The 16314-nt window shown below is 30.2% G+C and overlaps 1 protein-coding gene across 3 annotated transcripts in view; it reads left to right on the forward strand.

Annotated features, from left to right (window-relative positions):
* Positions 1-16314, forward strand: part of LOC126741658 (monocarboxylate transporter 12-like) — a 129275-nt gene that overhangs the window by 69493 nt on the left and 43468 nt on the right. For all 3 annotated transcript variants that reach the window (XM_050448186.1, XM_050448187.1, XM_050448185.1), the window contains exon 2: positions 12879-12997. In XM_050448186.1, coding sequence (XP_050304143.1) covers positions 12905-12997 — 93 coding nt within the window. In that variant the 5' untranslated portion in view covers positions 12879-12904. The remainder of the gene's footprint in view (positions 1-12878; positions 12998-16314) is intronic.

The raw sequence follows: 16314 nt of genomic DNA on the forward strand, positions 1-16314 counted from the left end.
AGTCTGGTGGTTAACTTAAAAGGGCTTTTTTTATATTATTAAAAGTGAATCTAGCCTCTGCTAGAGAAAAAAGAAATCAGTTTTATGTCAATCTCTCAAACATAGATTGAGATGAAATAAAATGTAAAATTAGCTAGTAATGCGTCTTTGTGTTAAGCGCCTGAAGCGTAAACCAGAGCGGTGGCGGGTACAGTAGCGGTGACGGTCACTACGTGGACTGCTATTAATTTAACCTTTTCTTCTCCCAAAATAAGTAGTAATTAGTGTCGCATAATTGCCAGAAATAATATATTGCTTTACTTAAAAAATTAAAACTCTAAGTTTTGTAAAAATTCTCCTGTGAAGGATCTATTTATTTTTTGAAAAGAAAGAACTCTCGAAAAGATATTGATGTGTTTTTGAAAATTCGTTACAATTTCGTTAAGCAAAATTCTGTTACCTGTACAGTAAGTGTGGATTGGAATACTTTTATGCATACAATATTGCATCGGTGATCGTTGCGAAATCATATATGTAAAAAAAGTATTAGTAGCTGTAACGTTATTCTCTATTCTAAAAATTATTTTGCCTATAGAAAAAATAATATTATTTCCTTTTTCTTTTAAAGTTATTAATGCCGGTTCAAGGCGACACTGCAACTTTTTTTCGATATTTTGAAATATAAATCTACATTTGGCTCCGATACATATTATAAATTTTGTACAGAAACTTCTTAGATGGAATCTACACAGAAATATTTAATTCGAGAAATAAGAGCGTAATTTAATGCGTTTAATTTGAGTGGTAATTTCTGAGTTGAGGAAGAAAGGATGGCGTACAGTGTTTTTAAAAACAATTGATGAAAAAATTAGATAGAGTAACCGCTTCGCGAGGAGCCCCAACGAGACTGTGTTGAACCTTTCACCCCTAGACCTTGTGCCTTGGTAAGCTACAAACTAGCAAGACTGAACATGCGAGAATTTGGTCAGAAGCCATAAAAGACTGTCTTCTCCTTTTAATGGGAAGCGACTATATGGCGACCCGTGATAATAAGCTGTAAGCGTTTTGTGATCCTATAAAATACCGAGAGGAGCAGAATGGATATAAAATGATAAATGACCACATGATATATATAATACATTTACAGACGAAAGAAGAGTGAAACATATACAACAGTTTATAAACCTTATGGTTATTTAATTTAGTACGCAGACGACTTGAAGATCTAGGCAGGCATGAGAGTTGGGTATATTTGGGAAAAAAAAACTGAAACTGGACAAAATCGTACAGGAAATTTTTCACTCTTTGGGATATTGCTAAGATATTCCGGAATGATTTTAATTTCGAGTATTCACACATGCACAGGCCTAAATAACAGAAGATTTTAGATAAAAAAGGAGACGTTTAATTAAAGCGAAAAAGCTTGGAGATTGTATCTCAGTAAATTTTATATGCTTCCGGAACACAGCCAAATACCAGGAAACGAGAAAGCTGAATAAAGAAAATACTTTTATAAAAAATAATATAGAGATAACGTAAATACCTCCAGAAACCTACTAATATTTCGTAGAAAAAAATACAGAAACTATTTATATATACATATATATATATATATATATATATATATATATATATATATATATATATATATATATATATATATATATATATATATATATATATATATATATATATATATATATATATATATATATATATATTGTACAATTGTACAGTTTAAAATATCTCTCCCTAAAAAGAGTATTTCATTATTTTTAACTCTTTACTCTTTGTCCTTTTTTCTTTTAAAAGTGATTTATAACGATAGGTAAACTTTAAGTTACCTTTTAGTTAAAAATGAGATAATACATTAAGGTTGTATATTGTATATTATATCTGACTATGTAGGTCTTCTTAAAACCTAGTAGTGAAGGGTTCTAATGAAAATATTATTTAAGAACTAAGTCGTTTGCTTAATCTATCGTGGAGATGGATGAGCCAAAAGATGAAAATCTCTTACTTTTTTTTATTTTTTTTCTTAAATACCTCACTTCTCCTAGCCACTATTAAATTTTTGTAGGTATTTGTATAATAAGTTCACAGTCATATCAGTTACTTTAACAACTCACATTTTTACGTATAAGAAATTTTAAGCCAGAGAATAAGAAACTACTTTAAATCTATATATACACACAATAAACTCTACATAGGCTTTTGATATAATACTGTATATATTATCATCAAAATTTTACAAAACAAAAATATATTCATTACTTGACCGATAAGTAATAAAAAATTTAAATTAAATAAGCTATAGGATAATAATGGTGCATCTGCTTAATAAACTCCATCATGGCCAATAGTGACAAATCAATTAGACTCTATTGTTAGTTTAACGTGATCCTCAACATTTGCAGTCAAGACAACTAACGCTAACTCTTCATTAGCGTATTATATTCATTATTAAGTGGTCATTATCAATTGGAAATGAACCGCTATAGAATTAATAACACCCTTTTTTAAAGCAAATGTGTGTTTAATAGGCTACGTGAAGCAAGGGGCGTGTTTAATTAAAATCTCATAAGAGCTCTTTTTTTATTAAAATAAGTAAACATCTTAGTTTAATTGAGGAGTTCATAATTTATGATCAAACTATTATTATTTTCCTGGAATATATATATCTTTGTACTATTCTCCTGAATAAAATATACCTATACTCATTAATAAATATATATGTAAGAAGTACCGACGTGACGACGACGGGACGCTAGGTCATCATCATAGATCGTCGCCCCAATATTTATGTTTTGGGATATTTATGTCGGCGGGGCAATAACTTATTATAAGTTATTTGTTAATTAATAGCTATAGTTTATTACTAGTGACCTAAGAGTTATTTTCCTTTAGAATTTAAGTTATGGTTACGTTAGTGTTTTTATATTTTTTAGTATGATCATGATGTTTACTTTTTGGGACTGAACCGAGTTAGAGGGGACTCGCTCTTTGCCTTTCTTTAGGAAAGCATGTATTTTTGTTGTTCGTAACGTCGCAGTTTTATTATTAATATAATTTTTAATTTAATTATCGAGTTTTCTTACATATAATTAATGTAATGCCAAGGGTGAAGCATTTAGAATACTTTTTTGTGAGGTTCATAATATACACCGGTGCAAAAAAGAAAGACTATTTGATTTATGTTAAACAGTTGTTGAACTTTTGTACCAAAATGCTTGCGAATCTGATAATCTAAATCTTCACAAGATGTTTAATGTTTCATGGGTTTGTTTATACGTTTAGAGATTGCGAATTTTATTTAAGTACTATCAAGTGTATTTTTCTATGCAAACCAATCTTTTACTATTTTGAACAGGTTTTTATTAATTATTTCATTGAAACATTCCTAGCAATGGCATATCTTCTTCTGCAACTGGTAACCCTATATTTCGTATAGCTTTTTGTATTGAAATTGATCCATTTTACCCTTACCTTACCTTTACATCGACATAAGAGGCATTTTTTTTAATATTGAAGTATATATAGAATGAGTAAATATAGAAATAAATTTAGAAGATACGATTTTTTAATTTAATAATAGAAGACTAATTGCAGTCAATAATTAATGACTTTTTTCTTTCGATTCTAAATAAATCCACAATTTTATTATTTATGTATTTATTATTTATGTATTTATTATTTATTTATTTATGGCCCAGATTATATATAGTTTTCAAACTTATTTTCAACCACAAATTCCTTATATCTATATATACTACATTTTATTCCATAAATACTAAAACTTAAAAATACTCACACTTAATTTAAATTCACACTAAAATTTAAAATATAGTAAGAGTTAAAATTTTGGAAAAATTGTTGATTACACTTTTTGTGTAGTTAGAAAAAGCACAGCTTAACTACAAAATTCCGTAGTTAAGCTGTGGAAAAAGGATTAGTAAACTTTATTATGAGATTTAATATTACCATATATTATATTTAGCGTTAAATGGCGTCTTTAATGAAAATGTGTCAATGCACTTGTTTTGTTTTACAATAATTAAATACGCGATGACAACAAACAGATGGTCTATGTCGAGAGTAGTAAATCAATTTTGTTTTGTGTTGCTTACTTGTTTATTGAGTTTATTTCGGTTGAATATAAGCCTGTGTTTTTGTTAATGAAAAAACAGTGTTAAATGCTTTTTAAAATCCTATAGAAAATGAACAAAATAACATTTTCCTATATTAATATAACTACTTCTCATAATACTACTTATTTAGATTAATATTCTGAGATCCATATGTATTTTACTCAATATTTCATAAAGTTATTTTTCATTAATCATGATGCATCTGACTTCAAACTTTCTGCCCAAATTGTACGTCGTGCACAAGAATATATTTTACCGTTTTAACCTTTTGTGTGAATTAAAACACTTAAAATTCAAATACACAAATGTTTAACTGATTTATTACTACGTCGTCGTTTTTCAGTACGACGCGATGTTGGTAAGCGTTTGATTTTGATAGGGGTAACTGCATAACATTTCGCAAAATATTACGTAAAAGTTCAGGCATTTCTAAAATATTTTGCTGATGAAGGTGTATTACCCATATAGAATCGTAATCTTAAAATGTTTATTATACTCTCTATTGCATAATGAAAATTAAAGCATTATTTTAATAAAATAAAAAAAAATAAAACTTATTTAAAAATAAAGTTTACAAAAATTAATTTATTAAATAAAAGGCTTAAATAGACATCTTTTTTTGGCTAAACATTAAATTAATCATAAAAGGTATTTCGTACTACCAGAAACACTCTGGTGAAATGGAATTCCCATATTTTCTCTCGCAACTCCTCTAAATTTGTTGGCCTACTAAATTAGTGTTTGTGCTCTCCTTGGTCTCCTTAGGATAACCTCAAAATTAAAATGCTCACTAATAACACCGTTAGAAAAAGTATTTGTTAAAAATACTTTTACCATAAGTGCATTCATTATAAGCAGGATAGCCGTTTTGTTGAAAATAGAACGATTTTAGGGCTAAATCAGGGAGGATTTAAATGGCGGGAAAAACTTAGTTTTGTAGCAACTCAAGATATTTTTGGGCGATTAAATTACCATTAATAAAAAATCTCCCTATAATAAAGTCGCTCAATATACCATCCCAAATATTCAATTTTTGAGAAAACTTTGAGAAATTGAAAACTTGTGTATTTATTTTCACGAGACTGAGTCTCTTTCGACAGCAGGTTATTGCACTTAATTGTGGCCTTTATAACAAAAGTATGTCCCAAAATTTGAAACCACATTAAAAATGGTTTTTTCGCAATCTCTTTTTTTTTCAAATTGAATTGAAAATAAATCCCTATAATATACTTGCCAATTGTCTCCAATAAATTATTTAATACTTTAAGCTTTTTCTAAAAGAGTATGAATAAAATTTAATAGCACAGCGTGTAGTTACACAGAAAAATAATGAATGCCGATATTATTATTATTATTATTATTATTATTATTATTATTATTATTATTATTATTATTATTTTGCAAAAAATTAAAACCTGTCTCGCGATGGGCTCGTTACTTGCACCACTGAAATGATTCTCAAATGATGGAGAAGAGCTGGTATATTCACTGCGATTAAGATCGTTACACAGCCCCCTTCCTAAGGTTATTTCGACAGAAGATCTTCTCTTGCCACCGGACTTTTGTCAAAATCATAATCTACACTTTTCTATAGAGAACGATGTTCAGGAGTAAACAGCACACTAGAACTTTAATGATTCCTAACATGAAGGCCACTTTCATCCTAGTCTAAGTTATCGAGTCCGTATACCAACTTCAGATTTGCATTACCTTCTGATAATCTCTTTTTTAGTTATCTTGAGAGCTTGCCTGACTCTGAGATTAAACCGAGAGGTTTTCAAAGGTGGGTGATTATTGTTAAATGGCTTTGTTGGACTTTGGAGGCCGTTTAGAGGTTAATCACCACCAGCAGGTATTAATAGCAGATATATTCTGGAATATTTTCTATATAGGTTTATCATACGTTATTAATTAAGTATAGCCAAGCTAATTTAATTTTAATAAATTAGTACCCATGATTTTTTTTTAACTAACCAATTAATATTACTACAACTAATAACAAATATTTAACTAAGCAAATAAGGTTTATGGCTGTCATCATTCATTAGAAAAATAAGACTTGAAGGTAGTCATTGTGCCCAATGAAATTAGAAATACTTAATATTTAACTCAGGGGTGAGTTTGTTACGACCAAAATTTAACCAGTATATATAAATTGATATTAACTAAAAGTTAACTAGAATGTTTGAAATATTAATGAGTGCCATCCATTTTTTAGTCAAAAGGCCTAAGGCGTTATTCACCCCCTTAGTAGCGAAGTATAATTTAGGATACCTATGCACTATAGAGGAGTATCAATAACTAACTCAATTTAAGTATACTTAATAAAGCAAAACTTTACAAGGTGAGTCGACTAAGAGAGCTTTTAAAAACACTTTTTATTAGATTTCTGTTTTTTATAAAAATTGACTGATGTCTTTAATAGAGTGGCACATATGATAACGGTAGCTTATCAGTCTGCAGAGAACTAACTGATAATGGGTTGCCATGAATTATTTTAGAGATGTTTTTAAATTGTAGGCGCCATCCGGTTTGATGTGAATTCTGGTCAGTGTTCGTTTTTTAATCTTTCACTTAAATGAATCAAAAATTATAAAACAGTTTCTTGTTAAAAACATAAGTTCTGAAGTTAAAACATTATGCACCAAAATTATAAAACATTAAGATAAATCAATAATTCGCTAGTATGTAACTACCCTTTGGCCAAAGTCCTATCTTACAGTACACTGTACAACATGTATGTACTAAATTAAATAAATAAATATACCTTTCAGTGTCATTGCTTACATATAATACTGTATGAAATTCAGGAAAGTGAAATTAAAAGGAATTAGGTGAAATATTGTTTCACTAGATATGCAATTTACATTACAGTGTAAATTGCCAAGAAAGGGAACTTTAGACACTAACCAATAATTAACAAATTAACGCATTAAATGATATAAATTAGCCAATATGACTAGTCCGAAAATCCAAATAACAATAACAAATAAAAGAAATCGTGACATTGCTTACACAATTCTTTTATCTGGTTAGACCCGGTAACTTTTTGTGCAAATTTAAGGACAGCAGGTGACTAAGGTCCAATATATCATGAAGAAGCAAGAAATATTATAAAGCTCCAATTTATGATGTGATATGGCAACAGCACATAGTCTTGGGATGGCCCTTAAGACTTAATACTTCGCTTAAGACCTGGCTTAAGATCTGATTTAATACACTGCATAAGACCCTAAAATTAACACGTGAAACTTCAAAAATGGCAGTCTTAAACACCATAAGAAAACATTTCACAAAGAATAGGAATCAAGCTTACCTAAAGATGTTAAAGGATCTTTTATAAAGTGTATTAAAGTAATCTTTCACATTGCATGGCTATTATTGCCATTAGGGTGGAATAATGAAGAAATTGAACTTATTAACCTGACGACTACACCATTTGGAAAGAGAGCCAAAACGCAATTTCTAAGTACCTCTTCGATGCATAATCCCACGCAGGTCCAGTTTTATAAGAATTGACAATACAACGTTACCCCACTTAGATATAAGTTGCGGAAATCAATCTAATCCCAAAGGGCAAAGTATTCATATTACAGGAAAAACAATGGCAACAACCGCCCGGTATTGAAATACCAATACGTAAAAAGTAGATCCGTGAGCATGGCGTACGTAACCAATGACAAAGGACAGACAGATAGAAAAATCATGTTAGTGTGTGAGAGAGAGAGAGAGAGAGAGAGAGAAACAGCCTGACTCCAATAAATTGCTTTAAAATTCGAAACGAAGAACATCTGAAGCCATCTAGGAGTAAATTATTCTTTACCAGGTTAATCGTTGTCCCTGTCGCGATCAATACTAATTTCATACAATAATATATTATTACAAAGAGCAACCAAAAAAAATAAAAACACTACAATTTAAATATCGTAAACAATATTAAATTTAAAACAAAATAGATTATAGATAGGTGAAAAAAAAGACAACAGGTGTCTTTTTACTATTAAATGAAAACTAGGGAACTTAATCTTGTATTTAGCTGTTATCGAGTCTAGGAACCAATCAGTAGCCACACCTCTTGTAGGTGGTTCCAGATATTACAAGGGTAAGATTTTCGAAATCATGTCATCACAATCGAGAAACAGCTGACACAGTGGTGAAAATCCAAAAGGTCCCAAGGCTTCCACTTAACCACCACTCAAGCCGGGTTTCGCAGAATTCCAACAGATCAAACCTTTATTCAAAGGGTTATGCATGCCATGTCCTAGGGGAACGCGGTATAATTTATACTTGCGATGTGATAAAACACACGGATTGCACGCTATAGCTATAAGTTATTTATAAAAGGATATAATTTTTAATTATTATTTTTGAAAATAAATATATGTAGGTATAATTTATGCCGTAAATATTTTGGAAAACGGTCTAGTGGAAATTTTCTTCAGTAAATCCACTATTTGGACACATAGTAGTAAAGTTAAATTCTTTTTAAAACGTTTGACCTCTGTAGAAGTTTTTGGACGTGGATAATGGGTCATAGATTCTACTATACTAGGGTCGGTAGCTAAAGAATTATTTCCTACAATAAAACCACGGTATTTTAAAGTAGTTTTAAGAAATTGACACTTTTCTAGATTTATCCAGCTTCTTGAAGCCAACTTTTTATCTTTCTTAATAATTCACTATGGTGCTCGAGAGTAGGCGAACAAACAAGAAGAAGAACAGATTGGGCTCGTACAAATATAGAATCTACCAATTTCTGTTGTGTTTGAGCTGCATTACATAACCCGAATGGGGTAACAGTAAATTGAAAATGACCTTGTCCAATTATAGAAAAAGCAGTTTTTTCTTTCCAATCATTTCTATCAGGTTTCAATCAGGTTTATTATAAAAAATTCCTATCCAATAGGTACACAAAATATATGAAATAACTCTTCTGATTCAGAAGTAAGAGCCAAATTAAAAATGCTTTGAAACCCTTTTTTTATTATTTTTTATCCAGCATAATATTAATTGTCTTTGGCCAAAGATTAAATAGATACTGTAATTTAATGTACAGTATATATACAAGGCGAAAGGTTTTCAAATGATGTCAAAATATTAAATAAGTAGTAATAAGATTTCTTTCACATTGAATATTAAGATTTAGAAAATAATTGCAGTTTAAGTAATATACGAGTATATAAAAAATTTATGGATCAGCATAAAAAAGTTTTAAATCAATTGTGTTAAGGTAATAAAAGTTTTAAACAAATAATGGGTGAATATTGATTTTAAACAAAATGTTAATATTATAAGAAATTGATAATACTGGCCTTAAGTATCCTCCGACTGGAACTAGATAATTAACCAAGTGGTCACTTCGAAAGGTGTAGCTGAGTTTCAGTCAAGTACTTCAGCTAAACCAGGGTATAGCTGTTGGCAATCAGTGATCTAGGACATATTCAGTCAACACGTTAAGGAAAAATCAGTTGAGGTTAGGTCAACATTCCAGTCTTAAGATTCTTGCATAAACAGAAAAATAAACCCTGGAAGGACAAAAGCCTTCTTATAATTAACAGAATTATAGGTGTATAAAAGAGGTTTTAAATGATAATAGATAAAAGGACTTAGCTTAACCATGAGGGTTTCTCACAAAAGAAAGTTTTGAGAACACGCGACACATGACTATCGAATTGGACTTTAATAGCATTTAAAAGAAATCAGGAAATAAACACTCATCGGTGTTAAATAATGTTGATGATACTTCTTTAAGACATAATTAAATTAAAAAGAGCTTCAAAATTGATCTAATTACAGAAAACACCCGAAAAGCTCAGGTGTTCACAGGTGTGGCTTTCACCTACCCCCAAAGTGAAAACAAAGAAACTGTTCCTGTTAAAAACGTCGTTCAATCGAATGACATGATAAAGCATTTGTCTATGACGGATAGTGGCCAAAGTCCGTGATCTGGGCTGGGATTCTAAAATCACAATTCGACACGATTACTCGATATGACTGATTCTAAATAAAATTTTCAGTCGTGAGTGTCTTGCGGATTGCCTAGTTTTTAACGATTTGTCGACGACACGCTTGGGTATATCGTATACACCAGACGATATAGCTTCTTCCTTTTTTAATACATGCATAATGTGACAGCATCCCTTTTTAAACGTATTTGTTTCATTTATTGTTTACCAATAGTCATACCAGGTTTTCATTAGTATATCAAGAAGCTTTCTTAAACACAACAACTAATAGATTTAATTCGACCCTATTTTCTACAACCTTTTGTTAATAATAGAGGCAGAGGAAGTAGAGTTATCATTGAATGGACAGTTTTAGTATGTCAAGATTGTATGCCACAGATTATTACCAAAGAAGCATTGGACAAGATTTTAAATTTGGAATTAGCGAAACTACTGCAAGTCGTTGAATCCATAAAATTACTGAAATTATTACCAATCACCTTGCTGACCGATTAATTTTTCAAATATAAGAGATGAGAGAAATTAATAAATTAATATTTATAGAGAGATCCAATTTCCCTGGTGTTATAAGTCCTATTGATTGCACCCATGTTGCCATATTAAAACCAAAAGTGGATGAACACAAATTTTTGTGATTTTCCATGAACTGAATTATTATTTTCCAATGGATAGTGGTGGTTTTAAACGACATTTTTTATTTTAAAGAAATAATATAGGCATATATTTAAATAAAAAAAACACGAAGGTGAAAAAAATTAACAAAATAAATGAAAATTCTTAGTGTTTACTGTTTATCAATAGAAACACAATTGACGTTTCCATCTGTCAAATATTAGAGAAAATAACAAATATTTACCAAGAAACCTAAATCAAATCGAATAAAACGAGTTTAGCCGACGATTGAAATTTAGAATCACCCTTGTCGTCACGACTGAGTTGCGATCGAATTCGAAGTCGTGATCGTATCGAGATGGAGTCGGGATTTTAGAATCCCAGCCCTGGCCACTATTAGGCGTTAACCAGATGCCGCAGTGCAAGCAAGTTACCTAGAGGGTAGTGGGTAGCCAGGCGCTAAGCAACCCTCCAAATAACCTGTAAGGTATATTTCCGACAAGCGGTTTTAACCAGAACAGCCGCACTGCAATCTCCCATTAACTTAAGCAGCGTAGCAACTCGTCAAGCAAGCCACCTGAGTATCAGACATCAGTCATGTTGGATATTTTCAACCAGGCGCGAGGTAGTCTTTGTTAGCAAAATAGAGGAAAAATTAATTGCCGCTGTTTTTAAACGCAAACCTATATGGAATCCAGCAGACGAATTAAGAAAAAACTCAAAAATGTAGGGGCATGATTTTAAACTCACTCACGGGAGCTACAATTTACGACTGAACTTGATTAAATTGGTCATTGTAATAATATAGTATGTGTAAGAACTAGTGCGTTCAAGGTATATTACTCTCTACCCACTAATCTTCACCCTCCACCCGTCTATAGTGCAGGCTCGGCTTTAGGGTAAGAGTTTGTATATTGACATAATAGTAGGGCTGTAAAGGATTTAAATGTGAAAGTAAATAATAAATCAATTTAGAAAATCTAGTCAAAAAAATAAAACGCTACAGTACGATCAAATTGAGATGATTCGGTATTGACACAAACTTTGTTCTTGTCCACTACTACAGAGCAGCTGATCGAAAGTGCTAACGTCTAGTATAGTAATTTTATTTTGACCTTCCTGGATTATATTCTCCTCCAATACAAGAATACGCTCTTCGCCCGATTTTTTAAACTTACAATGCTTATGGATGCCAGATTCACTATGCGAAAATTTATGGATTATGTTAACCGTAATCACGTATAGATCTTGATGACGGTCAACATTTTGTGGTTAAAAATAGTTTTGAAGTGCATATGGAGCCAATTATCAAAAACTAACAAGAGTGCATCAACAGAGTAGCTCTGTCTTTCGATGGCAATTATGTGTGTGGACAGCGCGGTCGGTATACCTAATTTCTGCCTAGAAATCTTGTGGTTCTTGGTTCGAGTCTCGTACTTGAGACGTACCCGGGAGGTTTAATTATAGTTTATTAAAAAAACTTGTTTATCTCATATCTAAAATAAGTCTATATTTTAATTTAATAATTTAGTACAAAGAACCCCAAATTGCTTTGCTAAACTATTACACGTTATAATAAATAATTACACAACAATTATTAATAAACATGTTTCTACATTATTTGACATACTTCTGCATATGAACTGGCATAAACTGTGACTAAGCTATGGGCTAATATATCTAACTATAGTAACATAAAATATTATATAGTATATGTTAAATTATAAAATAACCTGATTTATTTAATTCTAAATAATACAATATTAACTTATTATAACTTAAAGCCTCTATTATTATACTACATGAAACTTTAAGTAGGGATCGAGTTATCAGTAAAGTATTATCGCTCTCGATTTAACTTAATGCTTGGCTTATGATTTTCTGATGCATTTTAATGCTTATTATGGATATTTTGTCATCCAAGAAAAAAATTGGAGTCGTGTAAGGCATCTGTATTTTTATTATTTTAAATTTATACCAATTTATACCAAAATGATAAAACACATGACATTATATAATGTTAATATAATTGCAATTAAAATAATAATGGTGATAGAATTTAAAATTTTTATTATTTTAGAAATTCTAAATTAAACGAATCTATTAAAATGTATAGTACCGCAATCCTTGATTTTGAATTATTGCTTTATTAAAAATATATATTTTATTACAGATATTTAATCAAAAGAAATAGAAAAGATGGCCAAACAGGTAAAAGAACCCGTCTCAATAGATGCCCTTCCAGATGGAGGATGGGGATGGATGGTTGTTCTTGGAGCAGCGGTAATTAATGTAAGTAATCAATGCCAAAATTATAAATATCGAGCATTTTGTTTTCGCAATCTAAGCTACTTTTTCGTTAAATCTAACATGCCGTTATTGAAAGTTTATTTCCTGCCTTAATTTTTATGTTTATGTCATTTTAATAATTTTATATTTTGAAAATATAAATATTACTATACTATATACAAAATAACATTAATTAAAATTATTCCCTAAAATTTAATTGCAGTTTTAGAATTAGAAAATTATGTTTTTTTTTAATGAACACTGTATTCCAATTGACTGTTTATTTTAATACTATTGTATTCATTCTAGTTTTTCCTATTTTAAAACATATTATATGAGGAATAAATGATGATTTTTAAAAAATGGGGCAATAATTATAGATAATAGAAGAATATTTAAAAACTGCTCCAGTAAAAATATGCAAAAACACTTATATTAAAGACTGAAGAAAAATAACAAATACCATCCTTGTTTTTAGCTGCTCAATGGAAATCTGGTCAAAATTATTTAACTTTAACAAGTATCAAGAGGATCTTGTGATATTATTTTAATCAATTAAAATTATTGAAATTCAGTTTTATCCAACAAAATAATAAAGAAGCATAATGGTTAAGGTTTATTTAGTTAAAAATTATTATTATTAGAAATACTGTAATTAACCAACTAGTATCTACTTATGGTATCTGTTAAAGGTAATTAAGTAGGTTTTACGTATAAAAAGAGCCCAAATATGCGGTCTTGGGCTTAAGAAGGTGCAAAAGTACGTTAGGGACAAAAATTAAACATTAAATTTAAAACTAAATTAGAAGAAAAGAAAAATAAAATTAATTATTTAAATTATAACATCATCACCGCTATCTAAGCAATGATATAAAAACTTACCAAATTTTCTTTTTTTAAAGGTTTAGTGAGCTAAGGCCTAAGACTTTTATAACAATACTTAAAATTTATTTAATACAATAAATTCAATAAAAATGAAATGGACCATTTCTGAAAAAAATGCTCAAGCCCTTCGATTTTAATAATGGGTTTAGGGTTTTTCTACGTGGAATTTAATTATACAAGGTGACTCAAGAAAAGATATGATGTTATCAATATGTTTTTTAAATGGAAACTATCATTTTTTAATGCAGAATCAGAAAGAATGCATTTTTTACAAAGGATATGGTATAAATGAATAGTGGTTACATGAGCAATTTTGAACGAAAAATGATGCAAAAATGTAAATTTAAAGAAATACCTATCTGAATTAAATATTGGTATTTTGGTTTTTTTATTGTTGTCAATGTCAAAAAGTGAATGTATTTTGGCGCTACTATTTGAAGTATTTTTAAATTTGCAAGTGGTGTTTTTTTGAGAGGCAAAAGCAGTATCATCCGGCGTTTCTATTAGTAACTACACTTAATTACCTACTGCTATTGTATGAAATAGAAAATTAACCGAACATAAAAGAATCGAAATCTTGTGCATGGTTTCGGAGATATGTCGCGAACTCAAAAGAAGGTGGTTCTCACTTGTTTAATGCAACTCCTGATCGGTTGCCTATTAGCCAAAGCATGGTAGGCAGAGTTGAAGCAAAGTTTTGTGAATTCGAGCATGTTCAGAATACTCAAAAAGCTGATCGGGGTTCATTAAGAACATCAAGAAGATGAACTTCCATCTCCCCAAACCGATAATCCCCAAGCCACAATCACAGGCACGCCTTCTAATGTTTATTTATCGCGATCTACTGTGCATAAAGTATTAAAAAAAGCAAAGTTTTACCCTTATAAAATATTCTTACTTCAAGAGCTATCGGAAGATGATTTTAAGCGCCGAAATGAATTTTGTGAGCGAATGCAGCAATTATGTAATGATAATAATACGTTTTTAAAACGGATAATATTTTCGGACAAAGCAAAGTTTACTCTAAACGGCCATATAAAAAGACATAATTGTCGATACTGGGCAACCGAAAAGCCTCATTGGTTCACAGAATGTCATACATAACACCCTTAAAAAGTAAATATGTGGTGCGGTATAGTGGAAGGAAGAGTTTTAGAACCTTACTTTGTTGATGACACTCTTACTGGTAAGAGGTATTTGGACTTTCTTCAAAATGATCTTATCCCCGCTGATAACTTTGTATCCGGATTTGGAAGAATCCGACATGCACCAACGTGAACGTAAGGGTTTATTGAATGGCCACCCAGATCGCCAGCTTTAACACCCTCGATTACTTTTTATGGGGATACTTAAAAAGTAAAGTGTATGTCACTAAACCAGCGAGTTTAGAAGATTTAAAGGAACAGACATGCCAGGAAATTAGAAATATTACTCTAGATGTCATTGACAATGTTCAGAAAGATTTTTTAAATCGCCTTGGTGATTGTCAGGTTGTTAACGGTGGTCAATTCGAACATTTAATTTAGATAGGTATTTCTTTAAGTTTACATTTTATCATTAATGTTTCATAACTATAAATTATATGAAAATCTGTTTAAATAAACTTAAAAAAAAAGTTCTCTATTCTCAATGTCTCATTGCAACAACTATATCCAATACATTATTAGATTAGTTTCTAAGAGCATCCAGATGAATAAGACAGTTTTTTTTGTATCGATAACATTACATTGAAATGTTTTTGTTATCACCTTCGATAATAGTGAACTTTAATTAATAACACAATTTAAAGATATGGACTCAATGGACTGTATTTTTATTATCCATCGAAAGAAACATGACATTTTAACAAAACGTACAGAAAACGTTATAACTTGAGTGAAGTATAAAATCACGTCATCTCACACGCGTTTGAGCTTGGTGACGCGCGAGCACAGAAAACAGACCAAGGAAGGATAGAAGACAAATCTCTGAATAAAGTTCTGCGGAACAAAACGCCACAAAAACGGTGGATGCGATCCGAACTAGATACGCAAAGATACCTGTAAAAATGTATACCGGCCCCTTCACCAAATATGGAGAAATGAACATTAAAAATCTGTTGAAATAATAATAGACAATATTAATTAATTTCTCTATAATATTTCAATCAATATTCAGGTAACCTGAATAAATATTACATATTATATACATTTCTTTTAGAATTCCAGTTTACCTCCGACCATCAATTGAAATGTTATAGAAAAATTAATTTTTGTTGCCTATTATTATTTCAATCAACGATGTGAAAAAGACATTATCAAAAACATAAATAAAATTCAAATATAGAACTAACAAAATATTTATTAAAACAAGTAAAAATCTTAAAATCAATAAGTACTACATAATAATATGTATTTACACGGTATTATATTTGAAATTTAAAAATATGGAGGTGA

Source organism: Anthonomus grandis, chromosome 10, assembly GCF_022605725.1.
Source record: "Anthonomus grandis grandis chromosome 10, icAntGran1.3, whole genome shotgun sequence".
Lineage (NCBI taxonomy): Eukaryota > Metazoa > Arthropoda > Insecta > Coleoptera > Curculionidae > Anthonomus > Anthonomus grandis.